The sequence below is a fragment of the Alternaria viburni genome, assembly GCF_023758015.1.
Source record: "Alternaria viburni strain BMP 2772 chromosome Unknown scaffold_46, whole genome shotgun sequence".
In the NCBI taxonomy this organism is placed as follows: domain Eukaryota; kingdom Fungi; phylum Ascomycota; class Dothideomycetes; order Pleosporales; family Pleosporaceae; genus Alternaria; species Alternaria viburni.
The window spans coordinates 57,618-79,662 of record NW_026055815.1 but is presented as its reverse complement, the minus strand read 5'-3'; the positions used below and the strand labels follow the sequence as shown (position 1 = coordinate 79,662).

General features: G+C 52.2%; 10 protein-coding genes across 10 annotated transcripts; 8 read left to right on the top strand and 2 right to left on the bottom strand.

The window, feature by feature from the left end:
- Positions 1–183: 183 nt before the first annotated feature.
- Positions 184–1,240, bottom strand: J4E79_011678 (uncharacterized protein; the record flags this gene model as incomplete). Its single annotated transcript, XM_049360507.1, has 2 exons — positions 184–1,145; positions 1,195–1,240. 2 exons carry the CDS (start codon positions 1,238–1,240, stop codon positions 184–186), a joined length of 1,008 nt encoding a protein of 335 aa, XP_049205048.1.
- A 224-nt stretch (positions 1,241–1,464) lies between these two features.
- Positions 1,465–2,508, top strand: RPS0 (structural constituent of ribosome; the record flags this gene model as incomplete). The annotated part of the gene is made up of 3 exons (XM_049360506.1): positions 1,465–1,690; positions 1,779–1,993; positions 2,047–2,508. 3 exons carry the CDS (start codon positions 1,465–1,467, stop codon positions 2,506–2,508), a joined length of 903 nt encoding a protein of 300 aa, XP_049205047.1.
- A 902-nt stretch (positions 2,509–3,410) lies between these two features.
- On the top strand, positions 3,411–4,222 carry J4E79_011676 (uncharacterized protein; the record flags this gene model as incomplete). The annotated part of the gene is given in 2 exon segments (XM_049360505.1): positions 3,411–3,441; positions 3,459–4,222. 2 exon segments carry the CDS (start codon positions 3,411–3,413, stop codon positions 4,220–4,222), a joined length of 795 nt encoding a protein of 264 aa, XP_049205046.1.
- Positions 4,223–4,559: 337 nt separating this feature from the next.
- On the top strand, positions 4,560–5,823 carry J4E79_011675 (uncharacterized protein; the record flags this gene model as incomplete). Its single annotated transcript, XM_049360504.1, has 2 exons — positions 4,560–5,680; positions 5,733–5,823. The coding sequence occupies 2 exons, from the start codon at positions 4,560–4,562 to the stop codon at positions 5,821–5,823; spliced, it is 1,212 nt and encodes a 403-aa protein (XP_049205045.1).
- Positions 5,824–7,776: 1,953 nt separating this feature from the next.
- On the top strand, positions 7,777–10,539 carry J4E79_011674 (uncharacterized protein; the record flags this gene model as incomplete). Its single annotated transcript, XM_049360503.1, has 2 exons — positions 7,777–7,893; positions 7,945–10,539. 2 exons carry the CDS (start codon positions 7,777–7,779, stop codon positions 10,537–10,539), a joined length of 2,712 nt encoding a protein of 903 aa, XP_049205044.1.
- A 910-nt stretch (positions 10,540–11,449) lies between these two features.
- J4E79_011673 (uncharacterized protein) lies at positions 11,450–12,752 on the top strand (the record flags this gene model as incomplete). The annotated part of the gene is given in 4 exon segments (XM_049360502.1): positions 11,450–11,601; positions 11,616–12,125; positions 12,155–12,664; positions 12,713–12,752. 4 exon segments carry the CDS (start codon positions 11,450–11,452, stop codon positions 12,750–12,752), a joined length of 1,212 nt encoding a protein of 403 aa, XP_049205043.1.
- A 1,849-nt stretch (positions 12,753–14,601) lies between these two features.
- Positions 14,602–15,570, bottom strand: J4E79_011672 (uncharacterized protein; the record flags this gene model as incomplete). The annotated part of the gene is made up of 2 exons (XM_049360501.1): positions 14,602–15,165; positions 15,319–15,570. 2 exons carry the CDS (start codon positions 15,568–15,570, stop codon positions 14,602–14,604), a joined length of 816 nt encoding a protein of 271 aa, XP_049205042.1.
- Positions 15,571–16,351: 781 nt separating this feature from the next.
- Positions 16,352–17,179, top strand: J4E79_011671 (uncharacterized protein; the record flags this gene model as incomplete). The annotated part of the gene is made up of 2 exons (XM_049360500.1): positions 16,352–16,702; positions 17,117–17,179. 2 exons carry the CDS (start codon positions 16,352–16,354, stop codon positions 17,177–17,179), a joined length of 414 nt encoding a protein of 137 aa, XP_049205041.1.
- Positions 17,180–18,160: 981 nt separating this feature from the next.
- J4E79_011670 (uncharacterized protein) lies at positions 18,161–20,050 on the top strand (the record flags this gene model as incomplete). Its single annotated transcript, XM_049360499.1, has 2 exons — positions 18,161–18,992; positions 19,047–20,050. The coding sequence occupies 2 exons, from the start codon at positions 18,161–18,163 to the stop codon at positions 20,048–20,050; spliced, it is 1,836 nt and encodes a 611-aa protein (XP_049205040.1).
- Positions 20,051–20,972: 922 nt separating this feature from the next.
- J4E79_011669 (uncharacterized protein) lies at positions 20,973–21,712 on the top strand (the record flags this gene model as incomplete). The annotated part of the gene is made up of 4 exons (XM_049360498.1): positions 20,973–20,981; positions 21,026–21,166; positions 21,227–21,430; positions 21,536–21,712. 4 exons carry the CDS (start codon positions 20,973–20,975, stop codon positions 21,710–21,712), a joined length of 531 nt encoding a protein of 176 aa, XP_049205039.1.
- Positions 21,713–22,045: the final 333 nt, after the last annotated feature.

Below are 22,045 nucleotides of genomic sequence, written 5' to 3'. Positions count from 1 at the left end.
TACGGAAGATGGGCACGGATTGATCCACTTCGTTTAGCAGTATACTTACAAGGGCGCTTTGACAACTTATAATATACATGTGTGTAAATACTCATAATAAGCAGATGCATTTATCTACAAGCCGTGGATGCAAACGTGAAGAGTGTCAGATGGAAGGGCGATGAAAAGACTATTCATTTGCTCTCACAACGATATCTCGCCTCTCCAGGTACCTTCAGTCAGCCCAAGAGTCTCGATACAATGCTGCCATCTCGGACCACCTCTCTCTTTCCGTCTCAGGTACTGTAGCAACTTCTGCCTCCTGTGCACCAGCAATTGCAGGTTCCGCTTGTTGTGCTTGTCGCCCTTTCCTCGGGCTTGCAAGAAGTCGGCCAGGGTCTTGATCTTTGCTGTCAAGATGGCGATCTGGACTTCGGACGACCCAGTATCAGGCCCGACGCGCTTTGCAGTCGCTGCAACATTTGTTTCTGGGCGCACGGTGCGGACTTCTTCGGCACCGGACCGGCTCAATGATGGCGCCTTGGGTGGGAACATCCTATCTGTGTTATGACGCCCGAATGTCTCCACACAGCGTGTGATGTTTACGCGCATGCGATCTTTGCTCGATCCGTTTTCGAGAGCGGTGATGCGGGCGATGGCCTCAGCAGCTCGAGCATGGTCCTTCTTGCTTTGCTCCTCGATCTCATCGGCCGACAGTTGAATTGCCTGCGTCTTGCCGAATATGGAGTTGGACCATTTAGTTGTAGGGGCCGTGGTCTCCTCTGGAATTATACCCAGCGGAACAGCCAAGTCTTTGCTTCTGTCCAATTGCTGCCTGACAGTCTTTGGCTCGAAGGCATAGTTGAGGTGTTTCCGGTCTTTGGGTATCTTCTTGCCCTCTTCGTACGTGATTGGCTTTCCAGTATCGAAGGATTCTACGAATGGTGTTGTAACACCGCGGACTGGGTCTCCGAGACTCGCTACACGGCCTTGTTCGAGCTCAGCACGGCGCGTGAGGTTGGCAGCCTTCTTCCTATTTCGCTGAGCGACGATATAGGGATCGTTCGCGAGGCGCTTCTTCTGTCGTTCGGCTGACTCGGCGTATAGGTGCGATGTGGAGGCGAAAGTTCGGATGGGGATGGTGAGTTGATTGGTGGCCGGGAAAGCTGAGGAGATGTCAGTATGAATGGCGGGTCGATGATAGCCAGTACATACACGTCGGCGCCCGCAGGCACGACAGGGCAGGTATTCGCGGCGGCATTGCTGGCTGCACTCTCGCTGCCACCACCCTCGAATCTTTTGCGGATCCATGGCCGGCGACTGGTTTTGCCGATGCCGGCGCGTCGTTGCGCCAGTCCGCTTGCGGCTAGACGCTCCCACCACGATGCGAATATCGCGAACACGAAAGTTCGTCGACTCAGTCTCTCGCACGCAACCCGACAACTCCTGTATACCGACCAGCTCGTACAGCGCCAAACCGTCAAAATGGCTCCTTCCAACCTCCCCGCCATCTTCAACCCCACCCAGCAGGACATTGAGATGCTCCTCGCTGCCCAGTGCCACCTCGGTTCCAAGAACCTCCAGGTGCACATGGAGCCCTACCTGTGGAAGACCAGGCCCGACGGTGTCAACGTTCTGAACATTGGCAAGACCTGGGAGAAGATTGTCCTCGCCGCGCGTATCATTGTCGCCATTGACAACCCGGCCGACAGTACGTTCATCCGCGCAATTCGAGATATCTAATCTTGAAAGATGCGAATATTGGCACCCGCGGACTTTGGCTGACACTGAGTGAATAGTCTGTGTCATCTCTGCCCGTCCCTACGGACAGCGTGCCGTCCTGAAGTTCGCTTCCCACACTGGTGCCACTGCCATCGCCGGTCGCTTCACCCCCGGTAACTTCACCAACTACATCACCCGTTCGTTCCGTGAGCCCCGCCTGGTCATCGTCACCGACCCCCGCACCGACGCGCAGGCCATCAAGGAGGCTTCCTACGTCAACATCCCCGTCATTGTAAGCATTCATTTCTGAAAATGGGGCAGGGTCAATGGACTAACATAGAATAGGCCCTCTGTGACGGAGACTCACCCACCGAGTACGTCGATGTCGCTATCCCCACCAACAACAAGGGACGCCACGCCATCGGTCTCATCTGGTGGATGCTTGCCCGTGAGGTCCTCCGCCTCCGCGGTACCCTCGCCAACCGCGAGACTGAGTGGGACGTCATGACTGACTTGTACTTCTACCGCGACCCCGAGGCTGAGGAGAACAAGGACAGCGCTGGTGTCGAGGAGGCCAAGGTCCCCGGTGCCGATGAGGTCGGTGCTGGCCCCGTCGCGGACGGCTTCACCAGCGAGTGGGAGGTCTCCGGCGCATCTGCTGGTGCTTTCACTGCCCAGGCCGCCGCTGCCCCCGGCACCAGCTGGGACGCTGACACTGCCGACTGGGCTGCGTCTGGCGATGCTCAGACTGGCAACGAGGGCTGGGGTGCCGAGACCGCTGCCCCTGCTACCACTACCCAGTGGTAGATGTCTTGACCCGTTTCGTCGATGCTTCTCTTACATACCCTGTCTTATGACAACCTGGCATGTGCCGGCGGCGTAGGAGTAAAAAGGAAAAGGAAATATGAGACCATTTGACAACGACTCAAAGATACAACCATGCTATGTCTGGAAGGGGACGTGTTGAGGGATATGATCAATGCTACGCGCTTATGAGGGAAAGATATCCATACAATGTATGGGGGAAAGCCCTGTGCTGGCGATCGGGTTGTACTTAATTGGCGCCCAGTCCTTCAATGCGAACCTTGCTCCATGACCATTCTGACTACTACTTCCCAACCTTGCCATTCTTTGATGTGAGAGTGAAGACAGCTGGACCCACCTTTCTCTAAACATTGCGCCCCCAGAACATCGATGCTCACGCGGAGTGCATGCGTAAGAGATAAGTCGACAATCGTACGACTAAATGTCGAGCCGACTTGTTTGTCAACACAAACAGCACCGTCGCGCAAATAAGAAGTACGGCATGCGCTGTCTGTACGCAAAGACGAGTATAGGAGGAAACAAGCTTCAGGCTTCTAGAATGAGCATTACCCACGCTCCCACGCTGATGATCCCTGCGCTAGCGTTGCCGTAGCCCGAGGCTTGTACGCGTCGCCCGGCATCGTCGGCCATCTCCCGCCTCCTTGTGCGAACATCACTTCTTTGAGCTGTGTCGTGACTTCCTCTTCCTTTTTGTCTTCGGTTAACGTCACCATGCGTCCTTTTGCTCTTCTCGGTCTCTCGGCGCTGGCTACCGCAGCTATCACTCGTCCGACAATATCGGACCACAGCAAAGTCATTGAAGAGGAGGCTGGCCGAGAATACACGGTGAAGCTGGAATGCGTGGGATGCCCGCTGCGTGCTTGGACGAGTCCTCATAAGGCAGAATGGCTGCATCCGGCACCAAAGAACTCTCTAGTAAGTGCACTCTACAGCCCTAAGAATGAATACGACTGACCGTGATCAGTTGCTTAAGTTCGTCTTGGCCGAGTTTAACGATGCGTTACTTCTCAACGACCAGCGCATATTCCCTCTCGATCCCATGCCTCTCAACATAAACGCGAAGCAGGTCACCACCGAGGTGGAGCAGGAAGAGACGGATGCGGATTCCGAAGACGGCACAAATCCCAACAGACACCGGAGGATACTGTTTCCCCTACAATATGAGCATACCATCTTCCGCGCTGAGGAGCCTGTACTTTGGTGGCTTCAGTTCAATGTGACGGGCTTGCCATGGGGAGAGACCGCTGAACCAATCAAGTTGGGTCAGAGGATTGTTCAGATCTTGGTGCGCAAGGAACACGATGAGAATATGGAAGGTGGATATATACTCTCCATCGAAGAAGTACTAGTCGTCTCCGCAAAGGGCAAGATGCCGCCGCCGAGGATGAAGTGCGGAAAGCTGGCCATGATGCGAACAACGTTTGATCCACGTGAGTGGGACGAGTACGGTAAATTTGGCACGTTGTCGAGGGCCTGGAATGCTTTTGTTGGCAGAATACAGGTTGGAAAGGATGCCCTACTTCTCCCGCTCTTTGCACTGCTTGCGGCTAGCCTCGTCATGGCACGTCGCCTGTTTCTGCAGAGACAGCAGGAAAAGCCTGGCACAGACTCAGAGGCCGAGACTGCTCTGTTGGGCCGAGATGCGCCTCCGCCATACGCAGACATACCTGTGATCAAGATTGAAGAGTATGATTAGTTCAACAAGTCTGGAGGCTGGAGCGCAATCAAATCAAGCGGGTCGGAGTCTTGCCCGTATCTCCGCGTTGCATTCGCCCTTTGTGCGCAAGCGGCATCTTGGCTCTATGTACCACCTCAATCTCGGGTTTCCGCTATCTTGCTTGTCTCTGCGCTCTTTTCATGCTTTTTGTTACACCGACATTCTTGCTCCTGCACCCCTCGGGCGCGCCCGGGTGAGAAGCGAGAGCGTTCCACAAGCTTGGTAGGTTTAGCCGACACATTCACCTGTTCAACCTCGACCAGGCGCCGCCGACTTGATTAGTGCTTTACTATACGCCTCTCTTCTATCGTCAAGAATGTCCGTCATCATCGAGCAATACAACAAGGAATGGCCGCAGCAATTCGAAACTATCAAGTCGGAGTTGGAACATCACCTACAGGACATCGACTACCTCTCGATCGAGCACGTGGGTAGTACATCAGTACCGGGACTTGTCGCCAAACCTATCATCGATGTTGACATCATTGTCACTCGCGACAACGTTCAGCCTGCTATCGACGCTCTCATCGAGAAAGGAAAATTCGATTACCTTGGAGAGCTGGGGATCGTGGACCGTCATGCCTTCAAAGACCCGAACCAATCCAATCGCCACAACGTTTACCTGTGTGTTGACGGTGTTGCACAAACGCGCAACCACCTCAGTCTGCGAGATACGCTACGCTCTAACAATGAGTTGAGAGATGAGTATGCGCGAGTGAAGCTTGAACTCGCAGCCAAAGCAAACAACATCGTCGACTACATGGTCGCCAAGGGAAACGTTATTCAGAAGATTCTCAAAGCCTCCGGTGCCTTTACCAAAGAGGAACTCGCAGCCATCGCCCGTGCAAACGTGAAGGGCGAGCGCTTTGGTGCCATCAAGACACCCCGTCTGCTCCTCCGCGAGTTCGTAATGAAGGACGAGGAAGGCTACTTTCTTCTCGAAGGAAACGAGCAAAACGCACGTTACCAGGAGTGGCCCCCACGAACACGCCAACAAGCTCGTGAGCTCGTCTTGGAAAACATCCGCAACCACAACGACGTGCCGCGAACGAAGTACGAACTCGCCGTCGAGACGCTCGACGAACAATTCATCGGCCGCGTCGGCGCCAAAACGTCTCAAGCAAATTCCGACTCCCTTCCAGGCGAGCATACCATCAAGCCTGTTACCCACGCCAAACTCTGGTTCTCCTTCTTGCCCTCAATGCAAGGCCAGGGCTACGCTACAGAAGCCATGACTGCTTTCATCGATGCTCTGAAAGAAAGACTGCAGAACCAAGGGAAGTTGGAGATGGAGATTGAGTGCGATCCTAGGAACGAGGGGAGTTGGAAGTTGGCGGAGAGGCTGGGGTTTGAAAGACATAGCTTGACGAAGGAGAAGACGCAGATCAAGGGTGAGTGGGTGGATAGTTTGGTTTTGAGGAAGATTGTTGGGGATGTGTAAGTGGTTCAGTGTTGATGTGGTTACAAACGTGGTGCTAACGTGTGGTAGGGCGTTTGCGTCGAAGCATGTGAGGAGGGGAAGTAAGGTTAGCAGCAGTATGCGGTTGAGTGCGACGGAACTGTTTGAGAGCTGTCATTGACGACCTCTCATACGTGTGTTGCGGATCGGCAATGGCGTGACTTCTTGGCCTCAGTCTTCTTCTAGGTACGCTTCAGGTCGATACTTGATACGGTATGAGAAAGCAGAAAGTTGGTTTATGTCCCTCACTCCAGCTACCGTTCCACTATTACTTGATGCTTAAACACCCCAGACGTGACTCTAACCAACTAACACAAATCATGCACATGAACGAGACTTCCAAACGAGCGACTGAATCGATACATCAAAAGAGTGTGGAGTTGCAAGAACTATAGCAAGACAATATGTACACCAAAACGACCCCTTCCTCGAGACCAACTCAGCAGTTCTCTGTCTCCAGTTCCCGCAACCATGCCAATCTACCACATAACCCTACTGTCTCCTCTTTCACTCCACACCTTCATCATCCCCAAGTCATCTAAATAGGCGTAACAGCACTAATATCAATCAAAGTAATCGGTTCAAGATCATTCGGCGTAGGCGCCGCAGCTGCATCCCCACCATCCGTAGCCGTAGGAAGCGTGATCAATGTAATCGGTGCAAGACCATCACTCGACTCCATAGTCGTAGCCGCCTCAGTAGGCAAGGTGATCAGAGTGATCGGCGCAAAATCATCGCTGGTAGTCGCCGGCGCGCTCACGTCTGTAGTGGTGATGTTGGGGAATGTTCCGTTTGCGGTGGGGAAGGCGGTCACGGTGACGGTTAGGGTTGTTGTTACGGTGATGGTATGGGTGAGGGATGTATGGGTGTTGGACCAGGACTTTGTTCCCCAGTGTGCGGCGCGGGGGTGCAGGTCGGGAGTGAGGCGTTTGAGGGGGGCGACGAGGGCGAAGGAGGTGGGCAGGAGGGGGAGAAGAAATAGAGATTTCATGGTGGGGATAATGGGGGTTGGAGTGATGGATAGTGTGGTGGTTGATGAGATGACAGGACAAGATGAAGAGGGTAGGATATATATCCCTTCGGGCCTTGTTCGAATGCGTCAACTTGAGGCTGGATGCACAGAGGCTGATATCTTGACGCGTAAACTCGCAGCTGTTTTACACGTTCTACAAGCTACGGAGTACACTGAGCATGTGCCTGTCAGACACCTTCCGCTGCTTCAAGCAAGTCGCTGTACGCGTATCCAGTGATATCCATCAACTGTTCGTCAGACCACGTGTCGTAGCAAGCCACATATTCAGAAAAGAGCCCATATCACACTGGCATCTTATCCTCATGTTTACGTGTGTCTTGCAGCAATACTCAGGCTCATGTAGCCGCCAAGACTACGCGTACTGACGGGGCGTCGGACTTCGCGTAGACTGACTCTTACAAGCGCAGTGTTCATTGCCATGTCCGTATCTACGAGGACGCCTACAGCGGAGTTTTTGCGAAGTCCGCACTCGTGTTATTTGTGCTCTCGCTGACATGAAGAGCGCAAACATGGGGTCGTGAAGACAGGTGGACTGTCGCTAAGAGACTTTGGCGCGAGCGCACTCGATCTGGATAATGCTCGTGTTGTGAGACATGACTTGCCTTTCCAGAGAACGGATCGCCACGGACTGAACAATTAGATGTAAATTTGGTCGTGATTGCCGATGGGTGAGCGATGCTCAGGACAACCTTGGAAGGTGAGGAGGCTGGCACGTGGCTGAGCCTGGGCGCATCTGCCTGGTTCTGCGTATGATGTCATGAATTCCTTCCACCCGGCCTTCATCATCCTGGACTCTGCTTTCACACTTTGGACAGTCACGATCAAGGCTGAAAAGCCGCGTGCTTATGGTGGTATAACAGGTCTCATTGAGTGCCGCACGCCCATTGGACACTATTTAGAGGATGACCCAAGGGAAGATATCTATTGGTGCCCGCTCGTATACCAAGCTGAATACCCAGCTTTCATATCTTATTTCAGCTGCGATTGGGAACAGAGATTCTACTCACTCTCCCGCCGTTTACAACTTCTTGTCTGGCTACCATGCCTTTCAAAAAACGAATGGAGCCAGGAGCAGTACTGGCCTTGGAGCAAACACGGAAGAGCTTCCACTCTAAGCACGATGGTGTAGCTCTTCGTAAACCGAAGGAGATATTCTTGGTAAGTTTACTCTTGTTTCGTTCTTCGCTTGGAGTCACTAACATCTTACAGCGTATTCGAAGCGAGAGCTACACGTATGAGTCTCTACCCATGCCCTCGAGTATTCGCATCCTTCAGATAGACCCGGGAGCCTCTTCCGATCCGATCACTTGCCACTTCCGTATCGTAAGCCTGGACGACTGCCCAAGTTTCACCGCCCTTTCATATTCTTGGCAGAAGGACCCTGCGCTGGTCACAGATCTCATGTACAAAGGGGTCTTAACAGTCCCTTTCACTGCATTGTTCAAGGATGTCGCTAAGCCACTTTTCGGAGTTAACAATAGCATCGATGATATCTGGCAGAGGCTCTTGCGAGAAGCCGAAGATAGATGCACAGACTATAACAAGGGCAAGGAAGGAGACGCGAAGCCTATATTTTGCGACGGTAAGACGATCATGATACAGGCCAATCTTTACGAAGCCATGGCTCGCTTACGGTGTTTACAACCTACCGAGTACTGGATTGATGCCTTGTGCATCAACCAAAAGGATCTGAGCGAGAAAACTCAGCAAGTCCAGATGATGGGAAGAATCTATGGTTACGCAGAAGACGTGGTAGTCTGGCTCGGTAACGTGACAAGCTTTGCAGCCTACCCCTTGCAGACATTGTTCTCGGTCTTTGGGTCACAATTGAGTGAGAGAGATACTGTACCAGGACATACGGCGGACGACTCAGAGATTCGAAGGGATTCAAAGGTGATAGTAACAGACGAAATGCTTGACGCAGTGGCCAAAGGATGTCACTTAAAAAGAGCAAAACTCGAATTGATGCTCATCGCGGCCGCCTCTGTGCTCCTCACTCGTCGTTGGTTTCGTCGCCTGTGGGTCGTACAAGAGTCACGTCAGGCTCGTCATACTCTATTCTTACTTGGCGAAAACCAATTCAGGACCGATCTCATCTCGTCGGTGCTGCGATGGACTGAAGATAAGATTGAAAGATCGCCAAAAACTTCTGGACAGCGCATGATCACGCAGCTTGGCCTTGCTGCACCTCTATGGCAGGCCCATATCAAGCACATCCCAGCGATGCTAGCTTCTATGAGTTCATCTCGTGACGAAGAAAAGTGGACCTTGCAGCAGTGGCTACGCATGGTAAAGAGTAGAAAGGCCCGTGATGCCAAAGATATGGTATTTGCAGGTCTATCTCTCATACGGCCTGAGGATCTGACCATTGATCTGTCGTTGCAGGCTCAAGGTCCGGACTCACATTCCCACAATCCGACGGCGCAAGGGCATAAGCCATTACCAAAAGGGCCAAAGAAGCTATGGGACGTTTTACACGCCGACTACAACGCCGAGACCTCGACTGTACTCTTGAACCTCGCGGCTTGTATCCTTTCACATTACGATCTCCCGGTTCTATTAGACATTACGTTACTGTTTCGTCGCCCTCCATCATACGTGGCGCTCACCGAGCTACCCCTGACTTCATTCCCATCGTGGATACCGGATCCGGAAGCATGGACCTCAAGGGCTCTAGAACCTGTGATATCGCTCAACAATCATGGCCGTCCATTTCCGCTTTCTGCGCACATGTCGAACTTTCAGCCACAGATATCATCCGATGGCACTAAGTTGGCTGTGACAGCCGCTCTTTTGGACACTGTATCCAACTGCTGTCCAATCCTGGACGTCGTACTCAACATCAAGGACTGTACGGGAGCTATTAGGGTGCTCGACTGGATAGCTGACACAGTTCCCCGTGTGTACTATCCAACCGGATCTTCAGGGATAGAGGCTCTGGCACGCCTAATGGTCTCAGCTTACAGGAACCCGAAAGATCCCGAGAGGCAATGGAAAGAGGACACTATGGCGAGAGGGTTCTGCGAGATGCTTCATGAGCTAATTGAAGGTTTCGTAGGAGAGGGTGTCAAAATGTGGGTCGAGGAACCCGACAGTCTGCCTACGTGGTTAAAATCATATCCTTGGCCTTCAGGCTGGGCTGTCGATTACGGTGGTGTATTCAAGGCTTACGCCAGGATCAGAGCAAATCATCCAGACACCCCTTGGCCACCAAGCAATCTTGGGGGTTCAGAAGGGAGGGAAGTCCTCGATAAGACAAGAGAAATCCACCCTGACACCCTGACAAGGATCTTCGAGACCACCATGAATAGACAGGAGATTTCACACATGGATGAACGAAGTGACTTAGTGCGAGACACCGGCGATGCTGCGAACACTCGTGACTCTCACGGGAAGCTCGACTGGGCGTCAGATGTGATAGGTTACAATTCCGGAATAGGATTGCAGAGTCTATTTATTACCAAAGGCGGTTATCTGGGAATTGGTCCAAACTGGCTGAGAAATGGCGACGGGGTCTTCTTAGTAGCAGATGCCAAAGCTCCGTACATACTCGCCCGGGTGGACGATGTCTTGCAGAGGCAGGCGCGCGAGATACGTGAGCAGCTTGACACCGGCATGAGCAGGTCTGTCAAGCTAACAAGAACGCAACGCAAGAGCTTGCAGATACAGTTGCTTGAGATTGAGAGTAGGCGTCGAGGAGAAAATGCATGGCAGCTGGTAGGAGAAGCGTATGTGGAGGGTATAATGCATGGTGAGGCTGCTGGACTCGCGGAAGCTAGGGCACAAAGGTACAATATTGCGTAGACATGGAGACGCGATTATGTTTCGGTACATGTGGTTGAACGAATGTTTTGAGAACCTTTGGTGCAGCTCGAGTAACATGAGTCACACGTTGCGTGCTTATTGACATCCAGTGGGCTGGCTCTGAATGAGTGACGAACAGACCTACGTTGCTATTGCAACTGCAGTGGTCAGATGCCGCATCCTTCCTCATTCCTCATCGACTCTCACCTCCCTTCTACTAACTCTTTCAATGTGCAACCGCAATGGCGGCTTGATCATTCAAGAATGTGAGTATTCGATGACTTACGAAGGTGGTCTCAAACTGATGGTGATAGCAGGGCCTCATGGAAGTGGCCAACGCCAAAGTGGCATACTTGAATCAGCAAGATCTGGGTTTGTAACATTGTTCCGTTTACTTATCCTTGAAGCATTCTCCTGGCCTCCAGAATTCCCTGATCAGACGCAGAAGGCCGCGACTGATCGCACCGCCAACATAAACAGTGGAGCCGCATGTGTCAACAAGACGGATCGAACGGCGCGTGTACGCGTTACAAGACAGGACTGTTCGACGGCACAAGATTTCTTGAAGCAAGGTATCTTCACAAATGCCTGATATCGGTTTGTCAGAGCCCTACCCGCGACAAGAGCTGGGCACACCTTCACGGCGTACATTCACAAGGCTCTCGCGGGTACCATGGAATATACACGGACATCGTCACTCTTGTTAATTGGAGTCATCTGCATGCTCATCTTCTTCAATGGTGTAGTCATACTGCTGCGTTTGCGACGTACTTCGTTCATATAAGAACAGCTCCGGCAGGTTGTTTCTCTTTCCAGGATAAGTTCCACTATTTACAATCGAGAATCATTCACTATATCCATTACTAATAAATAGTTACTATGTCTACATCTTCAACCCCACATCTCGACCATGTCAATAACACCACACATGGACCTATCCGACCAGCTACATCCGATGGACCTGATTCAGAACATTCTGTGGACGAGCTCCCGGTCTGGGGCCCCGCACACCCGGATTACCCTCCGCTTCGTCACACCCCGGATTATTCTCCACAGCCTCATGTGAGCCTCGCAAGTGCAGACGCAGATGAATCTGTGGTTTGGAAAGGGTATTCTTCTGTCGCAGCGCCTGCTGGTCAGCTACATGGCGATGCTGCACCGCAAACGGCAGACTACAAGATACTCAGAAAGAATCCCCCTAAAGAAGCCGAAAACTTCGAACAAGCCGAGGATTTCGACGACTCCGATGACTCCGACGACTCCGATGACCCATGCAAGCTCTACAAAAGCCTCCCGGCTGGCTTCCCACGACTGGCTGAGTTCATGGCCAGTAAGCCTGAACGAGCCCTCTTCCGTACCTTCAAAACCCTCGGGGTGCAAAATCTCCACTACATGCAGGCTGAACTTGACTATCTAGAGTGGAAGCTTGGTTTATCGATGGAGATGGAGCAAAACTCCGGGCTCACTGCAAAATTAGCCACTGACTGGGGCTTTTCTATAATGAAGAGTCCGGCCTGTGCATCCGAACAGTATCACATCATTATGGAAATCCGCCAAAAGCTTGAAAAATATGGTACAGTCGAGTCGTAATCCTCCGAGATTCTGATGCTGACAGCCCGACAGAAGAAGCTCTGCTACGACAGCGAAAGCTCAACAAGATATCGCCACCTGATCACTTCGACCTTGAACAAGTCCAAGCCTACAACGTGTCTAAAGCTGTGGAGGATGGCCTCATACATCACTACAAACCTATGTTTGGCGATTCTGACGATGAAACTAAAACCGCCACGGACCTGATCCCCCTCGCATCCCGCGAATACAGCGACTTGTTTACTTTTTGGGTTTGCGAACAGTCGCTCACCATCTTGAGAATCTTTCAACGATTCTTGCCAAAGGACAAGGTCAGCGGTAAAGCGATTATCAACGACTGTTATCTCAGTTATTTTACCTACTACTTCACGGCAGTGATTGCCAGTTTGGTGCCCGCTGTTGTTGCGCACCTTTCTCAGCAGGAACGAGACATAGCGCAGTTCATGGTCATGACATCGACAAACCTCCTAGTTTCCGGTTGCATGACCTATTTCACAGGCACCGAAAGGTCGGATCTCTTTGTCGTGAGCGTCTTGTAAGTAGATGATACTGAACTAATCGACATAAGCTAATCGCTGCACAGGTTCTCAATCTTCCAGTTGCTGTTGTTTTCAAAACAGTAGTCGAAGGTGGAGGAGTTGCCGTCTTGTACGCATGTCTGGATGGAGGTCAGCTGGGCTGACAGCGCCACGTGGTTATCTCCATATTATCACTGCAAGGCGCCCTAGGAACTGCAAGTCTTTTCTTTATAACCAACGAACTCAATAGCTCAATGCCATGCATGTTTTCTGCGATCTTCGTGGGTCTGATCAAACAAGCATAAGCTACGTCATTAGCCTTCCACACACGCCTCTACTGGTCCGTGGGGATTCCACGCGCTTCACTCCGACTTGCGCAAGTTTGCGTCGGATCCACTTCTACACCCTCTCATTCTTTCCAAGACTGACTACAACTTCACACCACCGCGATGTCGGTTCTACACTCCAACGCTTAGAAGTACGCGACCAACTCCGCCAGGATCAATCAACATGGAAACGGCGCCATTGGCCTGTGCCCAATTCATACGCCGCTGCTTGAAGCCATGTAGCGAGCGCAACCCACCACAAGAAGCCCACTGTCCAATATGTACAGAAGAATACGATCGCAGCAGTCACAAAGCACTTCGCGTCGTTGTCCAGCCACCCGCCCAGTGCAACCACGAATTCTGTCACGCCTGCCTCGAGAAGATTTTCGCCCGTCGCAAGACCCAAGACAACACCAACCTCTGTCCGCTGTGTCGCGCCGTATGGTTCCGAGCCGAATATGAAAGCCTTTCGGCGCGCAGTCGGCGTTTGACAGAAGAGGCCACAGAGGTTCTTAGAGCTGGCAACTCCGCACCTTCCCTCTTCGCGGGCGTGCCCGAAAACCCTGCGGGAGGAACTATGTCGGATTCTACTAGGAGAGATACGGAGCCTTTACTACAGCCTGCACGTACACCCCGGCCTTACGCGCGTACCAGTCAGCCCCGTCCGCCTACGACTCAGTCACGTACTACACCCGGAGACACTCGCTACAGCGGAGACTGGCGTACTGAGCCCGTGTTTACTCATCGTGAGTTCCACGCTGCAATCGCCGCAGGACAAGCAGCAGCCGGACAACCAGAGCCTCACACATCCTCTCATCCCACTCATCCAACCCCCCAATCCTTCCAGTTCGGTCAGCAACGCACCCCATTCCCAGCACCTCCACATCGACCCCAATTCAACTATCCCCCCGAAGAAACAAACTCCACACGACAAGGCGAACAGTCTGAACAGAACAGAGCAGCGCCACCACATGCTTTCCAGTCACTCGAGTTCCAACGCCGTTCAGCTGATCTGGATGCTCGCGAAGCCCACCTGACGCAACGGGAAGGAGAGGTGAGAAGGATGCGTCAAGCGTTGGAGCGGCGAGAACAGGATTTCAGTGCTTTTTGTGAGAGGGGTAGACAGCTGTTTCGGGGCCGGGATGAGGGTGTTTGAGAGGTTTGGGGCACTGATAGGTGTGAGGGGATGGAGTTGTACAGTCTGTATTTATGGGCTCATGAGGTTAAATTTGCTTGCTTCATGAAGCTTTGGTGCGGTTGGGTTGTTCAAGGGAAGCGCAGACAACGGATAAGGGCCTCTGGTGTAGTGGGAATTCTAGAGATTGGCCGGATGGGAACAGGATGCGGATACTTAGTGATAATCACAGTTGTAGCTACAATGGGTTCGCTACTTTAGGCCACTGGCATTTGCTAAAAAGTACAGCAAGAAGCGCTTTCACAATGGGATCGTTTGACAGACAGATGTTTACATCTCGATAACATGGGAAGATAGCTATTATTAAGCTTATTGTATGGATATTTCGCATTCAAATGATACGGGATGTCTACCCCGGATACTGGGACAAGCCATATCTCATGATCGTGATTAGCTCGCGAACTCATTAACTCTTGCACCAACTTCTGCCCTCCTACATCCTCCGGAAATTAGCGGTAAACTGCATCATCTCAACCTGCAGTACGTTCCTCTCCCTTTCAGCGCGCAGTATTTCCCTTTGCTGCTCCTCCTGCTTGCGTTCGAAATTGATACACAGGAGCTCGTTGAGATAACGGCTTTCATTCCAGAGGCGAGTCAGTGTTTGCCTGAGGGCGCGGTCTTCATCCTGAATAGTCGGATCAGTGCGTACGACTTGAAGAGCCAGGCTTATATGCCCCCCACCCTCAAGTGGGGGAATAGCGATTGTTTCGATGTTTTGCAAGATATTGCTGACTTCGGTTAAGTTGGCCCAGTGCCTATCGCGTTGTTCACGCTGTTGCGGACTGAGGACTTGTTCAGCTTCCTCCCATTCCCATTCCCATTCCTCTTCCTGTTCCTGTTCCTCTTCCTCCTCTTCTTCCTCTTCTTCCTCTTGTTCTTCTTCATGTTCTTCTTCAAATTCTGCTTCAAGTCTTGCTTCAAGTTCTGCTTCAAGTTGTTCTTCTTCTTCGTCGTAGAAGACTTCATAGTAATGTTCTTCTTCGTCTTCGGCGCCTGGCTGCGATGGGGGTAGTCCACCAAGCGCGCCACGTATGCATTGTCGACAAATAGGACAGTAATGGGCCTTTTGCATACCACTATTGACCCAACATTGCAAGCAGTCTCGGCCGAAAACGTGACTGCAATGTGTCCCTAGAAGCTTGATAGCTACATGCTGATCCTCGTCATAGTCTCCCTGGCAGATAGGGCATTCTGAATCGTGAAGTGTTTCGGAGGCGGACAACACTACGTATCGCTCGATCGTAGCCGGGGGAGGCGCGTTGATCTCAGTCCATATCGATCTTAACTGTGTCATGGCATCAACTATGTGTTCGAACATCCACATCTCGCAACTCTGTGAGCCATCCTGGGACGGCTGAGATGTATGATCGTCGTTCTGCTGATGAGACATCTCGGTACCCATGATGGATTCTGTGCGAGTTATGAACAGGTGCTTGAAGGTTGTTGTCGAAGTATGTTGGTTGTGGAGAAGAGGTACTGCAGTGCTTGGTACAATTCTTATAATGCTTCACCACGAATGAAACACTCACAGGTTCGAGTTCGACAGCGCTGTCCAGAACTCGAACCCATTGTGAGCTTACCGACTCAGGAGTGAAAGCCTGTCGGGGTGCTCTTTCTCTCGTCCAGCTGGTGTTGACAATGTTGAGACGGCAGGAGCGATGAGACGTGGACATCTATTGACGAAGGCGGCCATGAACAAGTGAAGGAACGGCTCTCTGCATTGCATGACTCGCAAAAGTTCTTGTTGCATTGCATCGAAAGTTCTGGAGAGTTGGCACTCAACAACAATGAGCCGAGCATGGCGAGCTGATGGTTAGTGGCTCGATGGCGTCGCGCAACTTCGCAATGATTCTGTTATCGCGAGTAAAAGCATCTGCCACATCGAAAGCGGAGCGATAAATTGTTGCCGTCGATGGCGACATGATCAGGAATTTCTTTGCACGGCGGATATGTTATGGCAGTGTTGATGGCGCTCGCGACTGACCTCGGAACACCTGCTAGCTTTCAAGCTAACACCGAACTAGGTTAGCGCAGTCGCTTCAAGCTCATCCCTGTAGGCAAAATGTCGATCACGTTCAACTTTTGGCATCTGTCTAGGTGAGTCCCAGCGAAACACGTCGACATTGAAACCGCGAATAGTACCTGACAATAACTTCTAAGTCCTCACTATTTTGATTCCAAAGATGGCCGACTCGGCAAACAACTCGAACGTTGCGTCTACCACACAGGCAGAGTCGTCCACCTCATCGTCACAAACACCCAACACACAGCCAGAGTCTGCATCCTCATCATCATCCGCACCGCCTCAGGCGTGCGCGCAATGCGGGAAGTCTCCGGACACGCTCAAGCAGTGCATCAAGTGCCACAGTGTAACGTACTGCAACAAAGACTGCCAGAAGGCGCACTACAAGGCGCACAAGAAAGCATGTCCTATGCTTGCGCAGGAGTACGTGAAACTGCATGAGCCGAAGATGGCATCGAAATCCAGTTCAAGTGCGCCAGGAGCAAGGGACAAGGGACTGCAGAAATGGCAGGTATGTTGTTTATGTCTCACTCTGATGTTAAGTTGGTGCTAATGTCGATAGTTTGATACTTGAGTGTAGGAGTACGTAAAGGCGATGGTGGCGCGGCGGTTGACCGAGGAAGTGTCTCGATGGAACAAAGCTGGACCAGCGTGGAGCTAAGGTGAAGGTACTTGGAAACAAACCAAAGCGGCAGGACCCCAGAGCTCAAGGTGAGCTGTTGTAGTCCCCAGGCACAAAAGCTTGGTATGGTGTTTACGTTTCTGCGGCTGGTTCTTGGTCGCAGACAATGAGCAAGGCGCATCGCCGGACAGACCTTGTAAGCAGAGTCTGACATCTGACCATCCATGCACGAGTGGATCAGTCGCAGAATTGATAGCGAAGTTTTACGTTTGTAAACTATGGAATAAACCCTGAGCTCGGTAGTGGCGAGACGAAAATGCGCCCAACGGCAAGTCCCGTGACAAGCAGCATGGCGCTGATCATTAACCTAAGCTGCATCCAGCTAAAAAGAAGTTTTCACGGTTTTCGATTGCTGACAATCAAGAATCCGCTGGCCAAAAGAGACATCTCGATTGGAAGCCTAGACTCGCATGGCCCTTCGCCTTGTAGGGCAAAGCGTGTCGCGGCAGCTGAGTGTGGCTGCACTGTGTGACTGCGGGTAGATAGCTTGGAGGCTTGCTAGACCCATGCCAAAGACGCGCTGTAAGCTCGCACCAAAACGTTGGTGAGGGTAGGTGACTGTGGAGCGAATTGAAAACTTGTGCGTTTTGGCCATGAGCTGTGCAGAGACTGGCTGCGTTCTACGAGGCGATTGGCAGGGTGCGGCGCCGTACTGCGTACTCGTGTACGCTGGCTCCCCACGGGAGCCCTATGGGTGTGCGTTCAATTCGTATCAAACAGCTTCAGGACTAGCCCGGCTTGTCGTGCAGCAGGGCATCGACCCACCGAACAGTCGGCGCTGCAAACAACCAAACAACGGCAGCGTGAGGAGCGATGGATGGGCATGCTGGTGATGGAGCTAGGCTGCCATGTGTGCAGGGAGCAGCGGGTGCGGTCAGGCCATTTCGCTGGTGTGAATTGCTGTGGCCGCGAGGTCTAGATTTCAGCTGCTGAGACCCTGGGCCTCCAAAACACGCTAGCATCAACCGCAGCGAACATCGGGTATTCACTCCGCAAACCCAAGCTAGCCCACCTGGCCCTCACACTGCGTTGGCCTGGTCGCTCTGCTGTTACATTCATGTCTTGGACGCAGCGACCGTCTTCCCCAGGCGACCATCCACTCGTTTACCGCCAGCCCCTTCCACCTGTCAATACTTCCCACGCGGCCGTTACTGCCGCCGCGGCGCTACCGCGTTTGTACCTGGACGCCAGATCTTTCAGCCACGTCTCCGTGCGTCTGTTCATCCCACTTACCCAGCATAGCGTGATTGTGCGCGTTACCGGCAAACATCTCAGACCCCGTTGGTCATGATGACGGGCTTCCAGTCCTCGTCACATCTTCTACAGCCATCTGACGCTGATAATGCCCCTCCTCGCTTTCACCAAGACTCCCACCAAGCGCTCCAGCCCAACTCCATCCCACCCACTCCGGATGAGGGCATAGATGCGGGTCCCTGCCCCGATATAGCGGTTCCCAACGATATCTCTTCGTTTCTCGACGCTTCTCTGCCGCAGCCTTTCCCGCTGGCTTCCGCCCTACCCCAGCCTCTTAGGACTCCCACCATCGAGGACCGGCCGCAGCTTGATCTGACCCTCAACCTTCCTCAAAGCAACTTCTCGCTTCCCACGTCCACGGTCCTCAGGAGTACGCACAACCTGCGTCTACCCTCGTTTGATGTACTAGGCATTGCTGCGCCCCACCCTGATCGTATCCCACAGCAAACACACCACTCCTTCTCTCCACTAGGCGCTGGACCTCTGTCGAAGCCAGAAGACCCTCTCCATGCGCTCAGCCCACCACTCGACTTCTTCAGCCACGCCAACGGGGCCAGTCATACCCCCGTTACCAGTCCCAAGGAAGCTAGAGCCCGCGTCGGACATCTTGTGTCCACTCACACGCCTCCCTCGGATACGGAGCCGGGGACGATCAGTTGGGGATCCTTTGTGAACCCACGCACGGTTGGGCTGGGTTCGCCTCCAAATTCTGAGCCAGGGGTGTCACCAAATCTGAACATCACTGCCAGCGCTACAGCTCCCAGTCAAGCGCCCATAATCGTACCGACCCACGAAGAGTTCAACGACGAGTTCAGCGACGCGCTGAGGATGGCAGCGTGGATAGAAGAGGCAAAAAGCACCATCAGTGAGTACTTCCTGCACCTGAATGACGCATAGTTCCGTTCGCTAATTAGCTTAGTAAACGAATCTGGATGTCTGGAGTTGGACTCTGTCAAGATTCTGTCCCACGCCTTGCCTTGTCCGTCAACATCAGGCCACATCTTCGGCCAGGTCATCGCTTCTATCCATGACAGATCATCAACGCAAACCTCGTGGATCAATGTATTCCACGCCCTTCCTGGTCGTTACACGCTCATGGATCTGCCAAAGTCTCCTCCATCGACGCCTGGTCCTGCTGTCGGAGGAGATTCTTACTTTACCAGCAAAGTCTTTGACAGCGCGGTCGCTATTCCAGACTACCAACTCGATTCGAAACTCCTGCCCCCATCGCCTCGACCCGTCGTGCCACCGGGAAGCATCAATGTTTCGATTGTAGAGCGATACATTCCGCCTACTAACACTAATGAGTTCGCTGAGATGTTCACGTTTCGGGGTAGATCTTTGCTGTACGATCGCCTAATCGAGCTTTCTAGCGACGACGGCGTCCTTCTATTCATCTATCCGACCAGGACAGGTGCGAGGACCTTTACGCAGCAGTACCTCGGTCCAATTCTCGACCCGCTCTTACGCACCGTAACGGTAGTCCACGATCTCCACTCCGAGCTAGGAAGGAACCTGGGTCAGATGAGTTCAGTCAATTACCTGGACGAGTACAACCACTTGGAGGCGCAAGTCCGGAAATTCTGCGGAGCAATGGGTGAACGACACAACAATGAGAGAAGAGCACATTACGAAGTCATCCACGCCGCAAAAGAGGAGATTCTAATGCAACGGTCAGCTTGGGCGGACGATTGGTGGATCAAGCAAGAGAAGCCCCGTATACGGGAGATAATCACCAAGTACTTCAGCAAGTCGAAAAAGCTCCCAAGCTCCGAGATGAGCGCTGCAACACTGATCCAGGCCGTTCTCGAGGGCGTATCGGAACGGGACTACCATAACGGTGAGCCCACGAAGGGTGTGGAAGTTGGCGTCTTCATCGTGAAGAAGACGAAGGCGGTGGCGAAAGCCCAGAGGGAACCATGATGAAAGATTACGCTTTTGGATGACGGCACTGAGGATCGAGCGCGAGGCAACGAAGTTACGGGTGAACGACGATCATGATCTCCAGTTGCGATGATCTTAGATTTTCGCATAGCATTGCGCGGCGTTAGCGGCATGAAACGAACGAGCTCTGTCTGGAACAGTACAAAGGATAGCGAGTGATTATAGTAATAATACCCAGTAACGATTCCCAAATCTGTGCGTCCAAGTTCCATATTGTTTGAACAAATACCTGGCTTCCATTCTGGCAAGTTTACCCTCGCCCTGCCAAGCCGCTAGCGCGAAAAACTGCCCTTTGCTCACCTTTGCGGGTGTCGCTCTGGCGCACGCATCATGTAGACGGAACTTTCAAGCACCTGAGTTGTGCACACCGCTTCGAACACTAGACGCGCTTCTTCATCCTCAGAAGCTTGCGAGCAAATCACGGTCGCTCATCACAGGTACGCGCTCCCGAGGTCCCTTCACGTGTTGCGATGGCGCTAGCCACTTTCGTCAGTCATAATCAAGATGAGGGTACAAGAAGAGCAGGAGTGGATTTACATTGGTTTCTTGCACAATCTGCTTGGATTTCATTTTATCTTCTTACAGGCTTGCGACGACGACGCGTTTACATGTCTTTACAAGACTAATTTGAGTTTAGTAAACCAGGAAAGCATATCACTCCAAGTTTAGAACCTGCTATACAGCGCAGGCTCGTGGCCATCGGACGACCTCAGCTCCAGCCTCTTAACAAGGACGTCTGCGCTAGCGCCACGAGATCATCAGGATGCATGTAAGTAACATCCTCCACAACCTACATTTCATGTCCTCCCTTCAACCTTTCAATCACATAACATACATTCCCCATCCACATCCGCATCTCATCCTTTCCTTTCCCCTTTCACACAATACCTCCAAACCCACCATGAACCCTGTATAGCGTCATACTGAGACCCATTCGCTGACAAAGATTCTCAGATCAAAACCCCCCAATCCGCGCTCCTCTCCAACCACGAAGTCCTCCTGCACCTCCGTCAAGAAGACGCTGAATACACGGGTGCTGATGAGACGGGGAGGAAAAGGAAGAAGCCATCTGGGTTGACGCATATATTAAGAGATGTACGCCTTCCATCCCCTTCCATTCGATTCACAGGAACGTGTGAGACTAACATCCCCCAGGGCCTCGCCTACCTCCAAACCGCAGAATACACAACCTCCTCCCTAGCCGACGCGCACCCGTCGCGGCCTAGAACGCTCTACCGTGGACCTCATAGTTTATTTCGCGCACTGGCGCCGAAGTACCGGTTGAACAAGGCGGAGTATCTGCAGTTGTATAATTTGAGACCGACGACGCAGGTTACAGTAGAGTTGATTATTGAGGAGGTATGTTGATTTCTGTCCTACCCTCCAACACTCCAGTAGTTCTTTGTCTTACAAGTCTTGTTTTTTGGGAGGTTTTGGGATTGATGGGTGCTGATTTTGATATAGGCGGGAACGCGGTTCACGGAGGATGAACTACATGATATCCTGGCTATTATTCAGCAGGTGTTTGATGAGGAGGAGGGGGTTATTCCGGAGGGCGTGGAGGATATGGAGATGCCGAAGATTGCGAATAAGCTGTTGGGTGCTAATAAGAAGAGGAAGAAGGTTAAGCGGAAGGTTTGAGCCTGTGATGGAGGATGAGTTGATGTAGCGACAAGGAGGGAATTGAGGAGCGGTTCATGATGGCGTAAGGAAAGATATTGTCACTACACCGATTGCGGCGGGAAAGTTAACAGCATGGAGGTCAATTAACGAAATACCAGTCAGGACACATCAGCAGTACAAGACAACACAACTGAAGTTTATGAACATGTGATTGTATGCTACCAACTGGCGGGTATCCATCCACCGCATCCCCATCATGCAAGCGTAAAAGGAGGACTTTGAAACATAGAACTACAAGATGCCGAACCCTCGTACGCCACTCGCCTGGAACAAAGCAAGCTCAAACCCATA